This window comes from Zootoca vivipara, chromosome 4 (assembly GCF_965207765.1).
Source record: "Zootoca vivipara chromosome 4, rZooViv2.hap1.1, whole genome shotgun sequence".
Taxonomy (NCBI): domain Eukaryota; kingdom Metazoa; phylum Chordata; class Lepidosauria; order Squamata; family Lacertidae; genus Zootoca; species Zootoca vivipara.
The window spans coordinates 100,729,981-100,746,465 of NC_142587.1; the positions used below are offsets into that span (position 1 = coordinate 100,729,981).

Genomic DNA, 16,485 nt, shown 5'->3' on the forward strand with positions numbered 1-16,485 from the left:
GAAATTCACTCTTGACTCCGAGTATATTTCATGTTGGGAAAGATGGAGGGCACAAGGAGAAGGGGACAACAGAGGACGAGATGGTTGGACAGTGTTCTCGAAGCTACCAACATGAGTCTGACCAAACTGCGGGAGGCAGTGGAAGACAGGAGTGCCTGGCGTGCTCTGGTCCATGGGGTCACGGAGAGTCAGACACGACTCAACGACAACAACAATAACAAGTTTTTTATTTTGGTTCTCAAATTGTGGAAGGGAGGTGGAGGTGTCAGTGAGAGTCAGAGAGCTAGGTGGATTATTGGTGGGAAGGAACACACAGGATAGGAGATTGAGGTGAAACTGGTGGCGTGGTTTAATTAGAGGTTTTAGAGGTATAGGCCGGTAATTAATTTAGCAGGTATAGGCCGGTATAGGTTAACAGTTATAAGTTTATGTCTTTGAGAATTGTGAGCTTCGTTAGTCTTGTTAAGCCTTCACGCATGAACCTTTGAAAGAGTCCGCACCCTGAGGAACCATTCCTGTGAAACGGGAAAGAAGCTGGCCACCCGTCGGATGAGATAAGAACGCATGGGAAGAGATAAGAACGCATGTTACATCATAGCACTTTATTGTCGGACTTTATTGCACTTTATACTGGACTTTTAAGACTTTGAATATGAGACTTTGCACACTTTTTTGAATCTCCTGGTATATGTGAAGGTCGTCTATACATTTAAATATTTACACCTCACGGTGGTTTACCTCTTCATTGTTTCGCCAACATCACCGTGGTTGTCTCTTTGTTGCTGCTACTCTGTGTATTATAACTTTATGTACGGCATTATGCTTTCAGTAACCACACGCTTCTGTACCAACAAATAAACCACACTTGTCTGTGTTATCTGAATAAAGTGCAAGTATCCAGCTGGCAGCCCAAGGGAAACTGCAGCTGCGGATACAAAGTGTCATTGGTGCAGCATCAATCGATCGTGAAACATCCAGTGGTGCTGTACAGGTCCATGCAGGACCGTGACATAAAAGAGCTTGAGAAAGAGAACTGTCAGTGTCTAGGAGAGGTTGTAGATCTCTGATGATGTGTTGTACTCTTTTGACTTGGGAGCTGTATGTGATTCCTAGTGGTGTTCTGTTATTTTCTTTTTGGGGTCTGTCTTGCAGCAGGTTCTCTCTGGGTATCAGTCTGGCTCCGTTGATCTGTTGTTTAACTTCATTGGGCGGATATTTTAGTTCTAAAAAGGTTTGCTGTAGATCTCTTTCTCAAGCTCTGGGAGGAAGACCTTTCATTGCCTACAGACAGCCACCCAATCTTAAACAACTCCTCACCCACAATAATACAACCACCAGACTTAACATGGACACTGGTACCAGAGCCTGCAATAAACCCAGATGTCAACTGGTGCCCAGGATGTCATTATTTATTCTTGCCATCTCATTTTTCAACACACCCAGCATACTTTCTTTCATGGTTCTAACATTCCAGGTTCCTATGCAATATTTTTCTTTACAGCATCGGACTTCCCTTTCGCTTCCAGGCATATCCGCAACTGAGCGTCCTTTCGGCTTTGGCCCAGCCGCTTCATCAGCTCTGAATCTACTTGTACTTGTCCTCCGCTCTTCCTCAGTAGCATGTTGGACGCCTTCCGACCTGAGGGGCTCATCTTCCAGCGTCATAACTTTTATATGCCTGTTGTCTTTGTCCATAGAGTTTTTGTCCAGGGCCAGCCTACTTTCCCTTTAAAGCAAACTTGGGTCCCCAGCTGCCTTTGGACTACAACTCCCATCATCCTTAGCTAGCAGGACCAATGGGGGAGGGTGATGGGAACTGTAGTCTGGGAGCTGCTGGGGACCCAAGTTTGGGAAACCCTGCTTTAAAGCAAATGTTGTGTTTAGCCTGCAAAGATGGGACCTGTCCATGTTTGTATTTTCTTGTATTTTGTTTTGCTCATGACCTTTGTGTGTTCATTTATTCTATTTTTTAAGAGGACAAATTGAAAGAGAAATTGTATGGCAAGTTGCAGAAGAATAAAAGGTTGTGTCTGGAAAAAAACACACACACAAACTGGGGGTTGCCTCTTCAAATATTTCAGGGGGGGGCAAAGACCCCTAGGCCTTTAAGAGTTAGCGCCTATTCCCTACACCCACAGGTCTCAGGATGCTTACAAATAAAAACACACAACACCACATTTTAAAATGGCATAAGATGTCAATCAGCCAAAGGCCTGGTTAAAAAGGTGCAGATTTGCCTGGCTCCTGAAGATGTATAATGGTTTATCCGACCTTTGTATGGATTCTTTTATGGGAAGTGAGTTTGGTGCTATCAGTGAAGCTCTTTCCACATTCCACGCACTGATATGGTTTCTCCCCTGTATGAATTCTTTTTTTATTATTCATTTTCATTCATTTTCAACACTTAATAATGAAAAAAACAAAACAATCACAAAGATAAACAACAACACATAAGAAAAAAAGACATCAAAAAGCAAAACAAATACAATACAATACAAAAAAAAAGAACCTATTGATCTTACATTTGTCTTCACATTGTGGACTTCCTCGTCCCCCCCCCCACTGGGTCCACATTATAATAACGCTTAGGCAGTTTTCACATTATTCTTAAATCATCTTATTTCATTACTCTCTAAACTTTTTTATTCTAATAAAAATCTAAAAATATCAATTATATTCTCTTAACATTAAAACAATAATTCTAAATCTATTATTTTTTTATTTCCCATTATACTATCTTTTACTTCACCCTTAGCTTACAATTTTTACCAACAATGAATCACCATTGTTATATTAACTCTTATTTCCTAATTACATTTAAACAATTAATATTATTTCGTCCCCCCTTCCCCTGAATCTAGGTATCCCAGACGTTTCAGCGAATTCCATTTTTCAGACCAGTTTCGGACCTTCCAAATCAATCCAGTAAAATATCATATATTTACATCATTAACCCCACTCCCACCCTTTCCCAAGTCCTCCACCAACATTTTTTAAACTTCTTCTGCTGTTTCCTCAGTTCTCCATCTGTTTCCCAACACCAACGCCATCCAGATATCTTTCCAAAATCTCAGAGCGTGCGCTGCCCTCCCTCTCTCACTGGGAAGACAACAGCCCACACTGGTTCTTCTTTGAGGGGCCCTTGGGTCAAATCCATACCCTGTTCCACATCTCTCACTTGTGGAACATTTTGCCAATCATCTTCCTCCTCTTCTTTAAAATCTTTAAAGTTTTTAAATTCCAAGTCATTGTCCAATGTTAGTGGTTGGTCATCTCGCTCCTCTGCATAGTCCAAAAGCATCAGTCCTTTTCCAATTCTATTATCCAAGCAGCTTCTTTCACTCATATAACTTAGCTGTTTATTATTATTTTCATGCAGCTGCTTTTTATTCATAACCAGCTTGTGTTTAATGTCCCAAAGTTCAAAAAGTACCTTTTGCCAGTCCAAATCTTGCGATGGTGTTGAGTCTACAGCCATTCTTGACGTCTCAAATTCCATGGGAAAACATCAGATTGCGAAACCGGAAATGGCAGGAATCAAATTTCCAAGTTTCAAACGCCATTTTTTCGTCCGATCTGGGTATCTTCTTCTTTTATTATTTAATCATATCTCAAAGTCATTATCCACCATCTTAAGCACAGTTTCAATTTCACTTTTAAAGTTGACAGTTCTCAATTTCAATAGAACAATCCAATCCTTATTATAAAAATGTTGTAAAATCAATTCACTGATCCCTCCAGGGACCCAGATCCAACTTCCTAGGGGACTTTCTTCTAACAACTTTAAAATCTTGCAGGGAGATTAGTATAAATCACCCCCCCCGCCTGCTTCAGGAGAGAAGCTTTAGGTCTAATTCTTGGTAAATTGATAGCTTCCTTTCACCTTTCAGCTAGGGGTCAGGTTACTGCGTCACAGTTCTCTCAAGGGAGGAGACCGACTTCCTCTTTAGATCTCCTCCCGTGGCCAATTCTATCAAATCAAAGCAAATTTTTCAGTCCTTTTAATCACAGTGCCCAAAGTGCTCAAATTTTTAATCTGGAAGAATCCACCTCTCTTCACTGCCGGCTCGGAGCTTCGGTTCGCAAGGGTAACAATGGCGCTCGAAAATGGCTCCCACGACTACCACTCCACTCTCTCCGGGGCTCTTACTAGAGCGTACCGTCTACCCTGTATGAATTCTTTGATGGGAAGTGAGATGGGAGCGTATACTGAAGCTCTTTCCACATTCCACAAACAGATAGGGTTTCTCCCCTGTATGAATTCTTTGATGGGAAGTGAGAGAGAAGCTGTGACTGAAGCTCTTTCCACATTCCACGCACTGATATGGTTTCTCCCCGTATGAATTCTTTGATGGGAAGTCCGATCGCAGCTCTGCCTGAAGCTCTTTCCATATTCCACGCACTGATAGGGTTTCTCCCCTCAATGAATCCTTTGATGGGAAGTGAGATGGGAGCTCTTCCTAAAGCTCTTTCCACATTCAAAGCAATGATAGGGTTTCTCCCCTGTATGAATTCTTTGATGGGAAGTGAGAGAGGAGCTATCAGTGAAGCTCTTTCCACATTCCACACACTGATATGGTTTCTCCCCTGTATGAATTCTTTGATGGGAAATGAGATTGGAGCTCTTACTGAAGCTCTTTCCACATTCGAAGCACTGATAGGGTTTCTCCCCTGTATGAATTCTTTGATGGGAAGTGAGACTGTGGCTGTGACTGAAGCTCTTTCCACATTCCACGCACTGATAGGGTTTCTCCCCTGTATGAATTCTTTGATGGGAAGTAAGATAGGAACTCTGACTGAAGCTCTTTCCACATTCCACGCACTGATAGGGTTTCTCCCCTGTATGAATTCTTTGATGGGAAGTGAGACTGTGGCTCTGACTGAAGCTCCTTCCACATTCAGAGCACTGATATGGTTTCTTTCCTGTATGAATTCTCTTATGCTTAGTGAGAGAGTAGCTCACACTGAAGCTCTTTCCACATTCCACACACTGATAGGGTTTCTCCCCTGTATGAATTCTTTGATGTCTTGTGAGATGGGAGTTCTCAGTGAAGCTCTTTCCACATTCCACGCACTGGTAGGGTTTCTCCCCTGTATGAATTCTTTTATGGGAAGTGAGAGAGGAGCTCTGACTGAAGCTCTTTCCACATTCCATGCACTGATAGGGTTTCACCCCTGTATGAATTCTCTGATGGGAAGTGAGATCGGTTCTCCAACTGAAGCTCTTTCCACATTCCATGCACTGATAGGGTTTCTCCCCTGTATGAATTATTTGATGGGAAGTGAGATGGTGTCTCTGACTGAAGCTCTTTCCACATTCCATGCACTGATAAAGTTTCTTTCCGATGAGATTTTGCTGATGGGAAGTGAGAGAGGAGCTCTGACTGCAGCTTTCTCCACTCTCCAAATTTTTACGTGGCTTCTCCTTTCTGCGGATTTTATCGTGGTCACATTTGTTCTCGATTTCTAATTCATCACAATCTGCAATAGAGAAAAAATGGGATTAGGGCCTCAGGAACAAATGGAGAAGAACTGAAGGGAGTTGGGTGTGTGTTCATTACCTGTGGGTTTTTTTTTTGCCATTAACCAACATATATATTATTAAATTCTGATGAATCTAATAATAACTACCAGACTTTTAGGAGACATCTGAAGGCAGCCCTGTTTAGGGAAGTGTTTAATGTTTAATAGATGTTTTTATCTTAATGTTTTACTGGAAGCCACCCAGTGACTGGGGAAACCCAGCCAGATGGACAAGGTATTATTATTATTATTATTATTATTATTATTATTATTATTATTGAGTTGTTGAATGTTGCTTTGTTTGATATACTGTAGTGGTCAAAATTGTGGAAGACTTTTGTGAAAAAAGTATATTTCAGAGGTTTGATGGCTCATAACACCACTTCTTTTGGAATAATATCATAAAATTATATATCAATGGAAAGATAATTTAATCAATGAAATTCAACAAAGTTTGTTCAATTTCCCGTATTCTATCAAATGTTATAGCCAAATAACCAGAAAAAGGAAGCACAACATACTTAGGTTGACTTTTGTCAGTGTGTTATGTGATTGCTATCGCTTTGGTTGTTTTTTGTGTTATTTCATATAGTGTGGTTGTAAAGCATAATAAAATTATAGAAATGGCACAAAGAGTGGACCCAGAAAGTGATGTAAAATTGTACTATTTAGAGAACAAGGCTACAGTTATGAAGAAATTAGATAAAAAATTGGGGAAAACTTAACCAGAGCTAACATTTCTGTATTTTTGAAGAGGTATTAGGAGACTCAGTCACTAAAAAATCAGACTGGTAAAGGCAGGAAAAGGTGCACAAAGGCAAGTGACGATCGAAGGATGGAGAGACTGTCCCTACATGACAGAAGAAAATCATCTGGGTGTAGACAAGATGACATAATGCAATGTAATGTGAAGGTGAGTGCAAGGACTGGTTTAAATGTTAGAAATCTAAGGAAAAACCCATTGTTATCTCTCAAGCAAAGGTTGAAAGGATTAAACCCATGTTAACTGGACAGCAGAACAATGGGACAGTGTTATTTGGAGTGATGAGACCCAAATCTCCTTGCTTCGTAGTGATGGCATGAAGTACGCGAGGGGAAGAATCGGATAAGATTTACATCCTACTTGCATTACACCGACCGTGAAACACCCAGGTAGTGTGAAGATCTGGGGTTGTATGGCAGCAAAAGGTGTGGGCAGAAATTGTGTCATTAGTGAGAATGTAAATGCCCCAAAATACATAAATGAAATACTTGAGCCCAAACTGGAGCGTTATGCAGGTGATCTTTTCCCAGATATCTGGGATCTTTTCCCAGATACTGAAGCATGCATCTATATATTTTATATATATATATATATATATATATATATATATATATATATATGTAGGCATTGCATGCACAGATGAGACAGCCTTTCACCATAAACGCTGAACCGAATTGTAATAAATTTGGGCACAATGTACCTTGCCCATCAGGGAGAGATCTGGTGTAAAAATTATTTCAAAAAACCACACCTTTCACACCTAAAATAATGATTAAACACACAAAAAAGTGGTGCCCAGATTAGACGTCACAACCAGAAAAACTCCAGCAGCATCCAATAGAAAGGCAGATTGCACACTATCACGAGCAGAATTTCTGAAGGGCAGCGCCAAATAATGATGTCATCAACCAAGCAACTGAAACCATTACCAGACAACCCACAGAGTCAGGCTGGGGCCAAGGAATGGAGATACAGGGCGGAGGCCTTGGGTCACATTAAAATACTAACCAACAGACTAGGCCTCGCCTCCCGGCGGCTGCATTAATAAATGCCTGGCAGCATTAGGCAGTTGTTCATCATTTCCCCTAACACGCACTTGGGGGCACAGCGAGCAGTTTTTGCTTTTTAAATTAGCGGGCGTTGTGTCACATGCGAGGCTCCGGTGGCCATTTTAAGTAAGGGCAGTCGTGCCCCTTTTAACCTAGGCTTTATACTATGACTGAATGCAAGCCTCTGTGTCTTTTTTTAATAAAAAAAATAAACTATGCACTTTCTCTTCCCAGTTTAAGTCCTCGGATATTTGCAGTGGCCAATCCCCCTCCTCCTCGATTTACAATCCCCTACCTTCCCCATGCCACTTCCTGGGTTTTTTATGGAACCGAACAACTCGGGCGCTTCGGAACACGCCTTCTGTTGTTGCTACGGGGCTGTGGAGCTTCGCTATTTGACACCCCCCCCCCGGGTCAGGATTTTAAAAGTAGTTCTCTGGGTCCCAGGGCGCATCATCACCCTCAATCCTATTCTTTTTTTAAAAAAAATATTTCAATTAATTTAATCAAAACAATTTTATATCCACCTTGACACCAATATCCACAATAATCACAAAATGAATAATGAACATAATAGAACAATGAACATAAGAAAAATAACGAAAAGTTTCCATTACATTTCCTTATATCATTATTCCAACTTCGTTTCTCATCACTCTTTCCCCTTTCCCTCCCCTCCCCCCCTCGACTTCCCTCCACGCTTTTCCGACTTCTGTTATATCTTTGAGTACCATTCGTGCTTTTGTTTTCTGTACAATTCTATACTCAGATAATCTCTAAAACTATCTCCCCTCCTCTTTCCCTTCATATCTCTTACTCTACGCATGTTAGCATGTCATCCTTTGAATAATGTTTCTTCATATAATCCTCATAGCTTTTCCATTCATTTTTTAATTTTTGTTTTGATTGATTTCTTACTGCTTCTGTTAATTTTGCCATTAACAGATTCAGAGGCCCGGGCCAAGTGGCCCATATGGCGCCCCCCCCCCCTCTGTCTCGGCCTGTCTGTTGCTATGGGGCTGTGGGCTTTGCTATTTGACCCCCCCCCCCCCGGTCGGGATTTTTAAAGTAGTTCTCTGGGTCCCAAGGCGCATCATCACCCCGGATCCTTTTCTTTGCCCAAACGGACCTCTCCCCACCTTCCTCAACAAAAACACATTACAAAAAACACATTAAAAATACAACATACATCCCATCCTACATTCCAAAAAAATACACCAAAAATAAAAAACCAAAAAACAACCACCCACACCAAAATCATACACTACACACCAAAATAACCAAAATCCAAATAACCAAAACAAAACACAAAAACCGCAAAACACACAACACCCAAATCATACAATACCCACCAAAATAAAAGACAACCCCAAAAATAAAATTAAACAATAATAACTTCTGCTTCTCATGTTCTTATTTCAAAAAAGTTTAATCTATTATATATAAATGTTCACGATGCGTGCGCAGGGGCCAATGTATGGAGATACAGGGGGGAGGGGACAACAGAGGGCTCAGACAAAAGAAAATACTGGGAAATGGAACCCAGAAACTGACAGCTCCTTCTCCAAGGGTGGGAGCCAATGTAGGAAGATACCGGGGGTAGGGGCCAACACTCCCCAGGGACAACAGAGGGCTCCCTCCTCATTCCTCTAGCTTTTCCCCAGCACACATCGCTCCCATTTTGGGTGCCGCCACCCCCACTCTAAACACACACACACACACACACATCTAGACACATGCGTAACTTCCCCTCGTCCTCACGTTGGCGGCTCTTTCCTCTCTCCCCTTAGGGGCGTGCCTGCCTGCCTGCCCCCTTTCCGGAGACTAGCGTAGGGATCGGCCAAGCAGCTCTGCCATGCCCTACGCTGCCTGGGCACCGGGGGTTCGGGAGGCGCATCTCAGCTCTGCAGGCTTCGCTCCCGGCATTCGCGGAGACCTCTGCAGGTCCCGTGGATGTCCGGGCTTCGGTCAATTCTGGGTTCACTTCCTTCCGGGTTAAAATGGTACGTAACCCGAAGCGTACGTAACCCGAGATACCACTGTAATTTACTGTTTATTTTGGGGGTGTTATGTTGCCAGGTGTTGTAGGGGGCGCTGTTGAGCTCTGTGAAAATATAGGAGGTCACATAGAGGTATTTTTTGAATTTCCAGGTAGATAGGACGATCCCACAGGGAGCCTTACCAAGAGAGGCCACGATCCCACGGTAATCCTCCATGGCGTCCTTCTGCAGAGCTCTCTGCTCAGGATCCAGCAATGCCCACTCCTCGTCCGTGAAATGAACAACGACATCTTCAAAGCACACTGGACCCTGAAAGAAAAAGCGAAATGTCCTCTCTGAGACAGCAGAAATATGATCTGCTACACAATGCTCCCTGTAAATTGCGGTGTTGGTTCAATAGGATTGCTTTGATGCACATTTTATTTATGGATGTTTGTTTTATTCTGTATTTTAATTATGGGTGTTCATCTTTGTGCAAATAGGTGGTACTCCCCACCTTGTGATTTTCAAGTCTTTTTGCCTACGCAAGCATTCCAGTTTCCCTAATGGAAAGATCCACTTTCTCCTCTCCTTGTGAGCTGTTCTGGGAAGTTCCCTCCCAATGCCCTAGAGTCAAATTCAAGGGGTTCATGTGGGCATGGAGAGGGAGAGAAATGGGGGCATGGGCGTACCCAGCAAGGGGCAGGGGGGCAGCTGCCCCCCTAGAAGTAGGGCGATGGCGAATAATCTGCCCTTGCTGCCGCACCACGCCTCCAGTAGCCAACCAATAGGGCTGGCGCTGGGGCGGGGTTTAGCTGCACTTAATGCAGCCGCGGCAATTTCGGATCTAGGCTCCGTCGCTGGAACTCCGCTGGACCACACGGCTTCAGATCCTGTCCTTTTTCGCGGACCCGCCCCCAATCGCTGTCCCTGGGCTTTGAGCAGGCAGCACTTTGCCGCTCGCCCCTTTCATCTCTTCCAGGCTCGCCTGCAGCAGCAGAATCGGTTCCTTATCTGGAGTAGTGGTAACGTTCAGGGATCAGGGCTTCTGCATGCAGTGGGGGGGGGGCGTTTCTCTTGGCGCTATCCTCCTGCTATTTAGTCACTGAACGGCCACGGGGGAAGGGGGGGAGCATACTGCATACCTATTGTTTTAGTGGGGGGAAACAGCGGGGCGCATGCCTGAGGATAGCTTCTCCCCTTGTTTGACCACTGTGTATTTTCTGTGAGGTTTTTCCCTTTGGGTTCCTCCAGTGCAGCTGCCTGATCAGGACCCTAAGTTTGCCCAGGTGTGGTATATATCTGCCATTTTTCTGACCTACTTGCTTTGAATCCCCTTCTGCCTTTTTACTGCTTTACATGTTCTCCGCATTTACAAGTTCCCTCCCCCTAAATTGTGATCCCCCTTCTGCCTTTTACTGCTTTACAAGTTATCCGCATTTGTTTGGCGGGCTGAGGGTCCCTCTAAACTCACGTTGCTAAGAGATCCTTGCGATTTAACTCTTGCTTAATTGCTCAGGACAGACAGGATTGCCTGCTCCCCGCATTAGGTTTTATTTTTATTTTATTTTTTGTATAAAGTTCCCTCAAACCCAGCCAGCCTCTCAAGCACAAGTTTAAAATAAGTTTCTTGTGTTGGGGTACCCAGCCAGCCTCTCATTCAGGTACAGCCGTTTAATTACCTGGCAGTTTCCCTACCGCAAACATATTATCCTTCTCAGGGCTGCATTGTTTTGCTGACGCAGTGCTTGTGTCCACTACAGCAATTTCTGCTTAAGTGCTGGGTGATTTCCAGCCATCAACCTTTATTTTGCCTTCCCTGCTTTCATTGCTGAACACACAGCAGTTCCTGGCCCCTAGATATATTTGCTGCTGCAATATATATCTGTTTTTATCTTTATAAACATGCGAGACAGTGATCCGAGGTAATCATACTGTTTCGGTTTGGTCTTCTTCAGTTTTTTAACTACAAAAAATAAATCAAATAAATGTATATCATTAATTATGTCATACATTATATTAAGGCTAACGGCCAGCATGAACATGAGTCTATACAGTCCATAATGTCTTACCATGAAATAAATACAGAAAAATACAAAAACAAAACATACCTTGGTGTTTGTATACAATCTGCATGTTTTATTTTTGTATTTTTCTGTATTTTTTTAATGGTAAGATATTATGGACTGTATAGACTCGTGTTCATGCTGGCCATTGGCCTAGTTTTGATCCTGGATACACCCCTGAATGGGGGGCAGACCCCATTTTGCAGCAGATGGGGCTGGTTAGGTGAATCCAGGCGACAATTTGTTCTCATTTGTCCACTGCTTAGAAAGCAATTTTAACATTCAGTGCTCAATCTAGAAATTGTTGTTGTTGTTGTTGTTTAGTCGTTTATAGTCGTGTCCGACTCTTCGTGACCCCATGGACCATAGCACGCCAGGCACTCCTGTCTTGCACTGCCTCCCGCAATTTGGTCAAACTCATGTTCGTAGCTTCGAGAACACTGTCCAACCATCTTGTCCTCTGTCGTCCCCTTCTCCTAGTGCCCTCAATCTTTCCCAACATCAGGGTCTTTTCCAAGGATTCTTCTCTTCTCATGAGGTGGCCAAAGTATTGGAGCCTGAGCTTCACGATCTGTACTTCCAGGGAGCACTCAGGGCTGATTTCCTTAAGAATGGATAGGTTTGATCTTCTTGCAGTCCATGGGACTCTCAAGAGTCTCCTCCAGCACCATAATTCAAAAGCATCAATTCTTCGGCGATCAGCCTTCTTTATGGTCCAGCTCTCACTTCCATACATCACTACTGGGAAAACCATAGCTTTAACTATACGGACAATTTGTCGGCAAGGTGATGTCTCTGCTTTTTAAGATGCTGTCTAGGTTTGTCATTGCTTTTCTCCCAAGAAGCAGGCGTCTTTTAATTTCGTGACTGCTGTCACCATCTGCAGTGATCAAGGAGCCCAAGAAAGTAAAATCTCTCACTGCCTCCATTTCTTCCCCTTCTATTTGCCAGGAGGTGATGGAACCAGTGGCCATGATCTTGGGTTTTTTGATGTTGAGCTTCAGACCATATTTTGCGCTCTCCTCTTTCACCCTCATTAAAAGGTTCTTTAATTCCTCCTCGCTTTCTGCCATCAAGGTTGTGTCATCTGCATATCTGAGGTTGTTGATATTTCTTCCGGCAATCTTAATTCCGGCTTGGGATTCATCTAGTCCAGCCTTTCGCATGATGAATTCTGCATATAAGTTAAATAAGCAGGGAGACAATATACAACCTTGTCGTACTCCTTTCCCAATTTTGAACCAATCAGTTGTTCCATATCCAGTTCTAACTGTAGCTTCTTGTCCCACATAGAGATTTCTCAGGAGACAGATGAGGTGATCAGGCACTCCCATTTCTTTAAGAACTTGCCATAGTTTGCTGTGGTTGACACAGTCAAAGGCTTTTGCATAGTCAATGAAGCAGAAGTAGACGTTTTTCTGGAACTCTCTAGCTTTCTCCATAATCCAGCGCATGTTTGCTATTTGGTCTCTGGTTCCTCTGCCCTTTCGAAATCCAGCTTGCACTTCTGGGAGTTCTCGGTCCACATACTGCCTAAGCCTGCCTTGTAGAATTTTAAGCATAACCTTGCTAGCGTGTGAAATGAGCGCAATTGTGCGGTAGTTGGAGCATTCTTTGGCACTGCCCTTCTTTGGAATTGGGATGTAGACTGATCTTCTCCAATCCTCTGGCCATTGCTGAGTTTTCCAAACTTGCTGGCATATTGGGTGTAGCACCTTAACAGCATCATCTTTTAAAATTTTAAATAGTTCAGCTGGAATATCATCACTTCCACTGGCCTTGTTATTAGCAGTGCTTTCTAAGGCCCATTTGACTTCACTCTCCAAGATGTCTGGCTCAAGGTCAGCAACCACACTACCTGGGGTGTACGAGACCTCCATATCTTTCTGGTATAATTCCTCTGTGTATTCTTGCCACCTCTTCTTGATGTCTTCTGCTTCTGTTAGGTCCTTACCACTTTTGTCCTTGATTATGGTAATCAATCTAGAAATAAAATAAGCCTATTTTGGATAGTCATCTGTCTTGGATGATCTTCTGACTCTGAGAGACAAACAGGGAGGGTGGCTTCTGGCAAAAGGAGAGGGAGCTACCGGTGGCCCTGCCTTATTCTGACTCACCTCAGCCTCTCGACCTCCCTCCTCCCACTCACCTCCTTCCTCTTCTGCCTCTGATTCTCCACTACATTCTGCCACAGAGTCTCCCTGCTCTCTAAGCCCTGTTACCCCTTCAGCTTCTGACACCTCCTCTTCCCAGGCTTCTCCCTCTTCTCCCTCTGACCGCCCATCCTTCTTCCACCTCCACTTCTTGGGCTCTGAGCCGTCTTCTCTTCCTGGTTCCCCAGCTGCATCCTCCCACCATTCCTCTGTGCCCAACCAGCCCATGACATTGCTCCATCCCTCAGCCTCGGCCTCTGTCCCCACAAGGCAGCTTCCCCTGACCTGATCTGGTTCCGCAGCCACTGCTTCCCTTCTGCCCCCATGAAAAGACGGATCAGGAGGTCTTGCCAGCATCATTCTGTCACCTGCAAGAGACAAAATGTAATCAGGATGCCAGGAGTGCCTGCTTCTCTCACAGGTGAAACAGGACATCTCTATCTACAGATGGGCCTTTGAGAAAGTATTACCTGCTGAGAGCGTTTGGACGTTTGTGCCCATTTCATATGTTTGCTGTACAGAAATACATCTCCCCTCCTCTGGACGCTTGTTCCCAATTTCTCCCCCCCAAAACAAGATGAAAAGAACCCTCAGATGAGTTGGAAAAAGAACAGAATGAGACCAAATGGAGAAAAACCACCTTCCTCCTTACCCAGTGGCCTCTCTCTGGTGTCCAACGGAGGCCTCTCTGCCTCACAGGAATCCAGGTCCATTTCTGGAAAATGATCCTTTCCCTGAAAAAGAAACAAGGATTCAAAACAGAGAATGGGGAGAACTATTAGAAAGAGAGTGACAAAGACTTGAAGGGTGTGAGATCTCATTCCATGGATGCTTTCCCAGAAAATGGATGGGCCATCAGGAGACCATTATGGGATGTTCTCTGTCCTCTTTGGAGCCCCTTGGGAATATCCAGAGGAAAGTCTCTCTCCCACCTGCTTTCTCTGTTCCTGCTTTCTCTCCTCTGCTTGACTCAGGAGGAAACCTTCGGCCAGGGCCACTGCCTGGGAACTGGTTTCCGCTCTGCATTCCCTCACCCAGCTCTCCATCTCCGGGGGAAGGACAGCCAGGAACTGCTCCAAGATCACCAGGTCCAGCATCTCAGCTTTCGTGTGCCTTTCTGGCTTCAGCCACTGGTGGCAAAAGTGGTAGAGTCGGCTGCAAACCTCTCGGGGTCCTTTGGCCTCCTGGCAGCAGAAATGCCTCAACTGCTGGCTCTGCACCTCTGAGCGGAGGGTGTCCTCCTCACCCAGGATCTTCTGCACAGAGTTTTCCCAGAATCTCCCACTGCTCCCAGTTTGGATGCCATGACCTCTTCCTGCTTCAGGGCCAGCTGAATCTTGCTCACCCATCTGTGCTCTCAGGAAGCCTGTAAGAGATCAGAAGGAACCCTTTCGTCTTCTTCCAAGTTCTGTCCGTCTTAACGAGAAGCTCTAGCAAATCCTACAAAACAAATAAATTGTTCTGTTACAGAATGTGTAGGGGGGGCGGTCCCTGAGCAAGCATGGGTGAGTCTTGCTGGGAACCAGGGCTGGACTGCAGCACATCCCAGACCATGAGCTATCTTTCTGAAAAGAAAGAGGAGGAAGAGCAGAAGAAATAAGTCTCTAGCCTTCTAGCAATACAAAATGGCTTATCTTCTGAGTTAGCCAATAAAACAAGAGGAGTTAGGAGTCCATTATGTTTATTGCAAAGCAATAAGGTTACAGTCGAATCTTTTCGCAAAACTGCCACCCCGCCCAAAGGTCGGGCAGGGGTATTTATAACATTTCGGACAAAGGATTTCAATTTAACCAATCACATAAATCATTACATCATTTTATATTTCATATTCATCATTACCTCATTTCATATTTAATACGCATGCGCAATAAGCACTGCTAACTAAACTTTGATTCTTACCGTGATCTGTTACATATTGTTAGTTTGCATGTATGGGAACGTGCGGATGTAACAATTTATGTTCTAGTTTATGAATAGCTTCTTTGTGATTGACGTATTAGCTGACCTTCTATCCCAGTAGGGATGGCTTCTTGCTGAATCATCAGTTTATTTAAAGCAACAGGTTACCATAATTCACTAATATAAGCATATTCCAGGATTTATAGGGATTTACATCACCTTAATTGGGGCCCTTTGGGCCCCTGCTACATGAGCCCCTGCTACAGAGGCAACTGAAGGGATTTCTCTGAGATGAATCAACCTGGTTTCTCCTGCCTTCCAGTCAATGCATGAAGTCAGAACTGACTGACAAGGGAATCATTTGTATCTTGTGAAAAATGGATGCTTGGCTCTAGTGGGGATCCTCACCTGGGGGTCCTCAGGGGTTGCCCCAAACCCCACCCCCACACCCCCTGCTTCTGTCTCCTTTTCTTGCACTTGGACTCTCTGCCACCTTCAAGACAGAATCCTGGGGTGGGGTCCCATTTTCTTTGCTCTGAGGGCCAGGTATGTATCTGGCCAACCCCCTGAGGGCCAAGTGGGTGGGGGCCAAGACATATCCCTTGAAATTCAGGAGGGAAATTTATTATTATTATTATTATTATTATTATTATTATTATTATTCTGTTAGATAGCTTAACACACACACAGCCATTGATGCCAAGGTCCCTGGAGGCTCAGTGAGTAGCAGCGCCCATTTCCGGCTCAGCTGGTTTTCCAGCAACAATCCCTTTGGGACAGAGAGGATGTGGTCCTGGGATGCCATGCTCTGGGTGCGAGGGGATTGCTGCAGTGGCCTCCGTGTGGAGCTGCCCTTGGAGACGGCTGGGAAACTGGTCCGCAATGCAGCAGCCAGACTATGGGCTGGGATCCCTCTCTTTATTCCTGGCCTTTCTCTCCCACCTTAACTTCCTTCCTCCCCGTGGGGTTTTTTTTGGGGGGGGGCTAGTCCACCTCCTCATCCAGCTTTGGAAAACCATTTGCACATGACGCTGAGCGACGTCACAGGGAGTT

The 16,485-nt window shown here is 44.3% G+C and overlaps 1 protein-coding gene across 1 annotated transcript; it reads right to left on the minus strand.

Annotated features, from left to right (window-relative positions):
* Positions 1-219: 219 nt before the first annotated feature.
* Positions 220-15,010, minus strand: LOC132592064 (uncharacterized). The gene is made up of 5 exons (XM_060274147.2): positions 14,466-15,010; positions 14,186-14,267; positions 13,819-13,901; positions 9,518-9,644; positions 220-5,481 (listed from the first exon to the last, which is right to left on the minus strand). Exons 1-5 carry the CDS (start codon positions 14,880-14,882, stop codon positions 4,421-4,423), a joined length of 1,770 nt encoding a protein of 589 aa, XP_060130130.2. The 5' UTR covers positions 14,883-15,010; the 3' UTR covers positions 220-4,420.
* Positions 15,011-16,485: the final 1,475 nt, after the last annotated feature.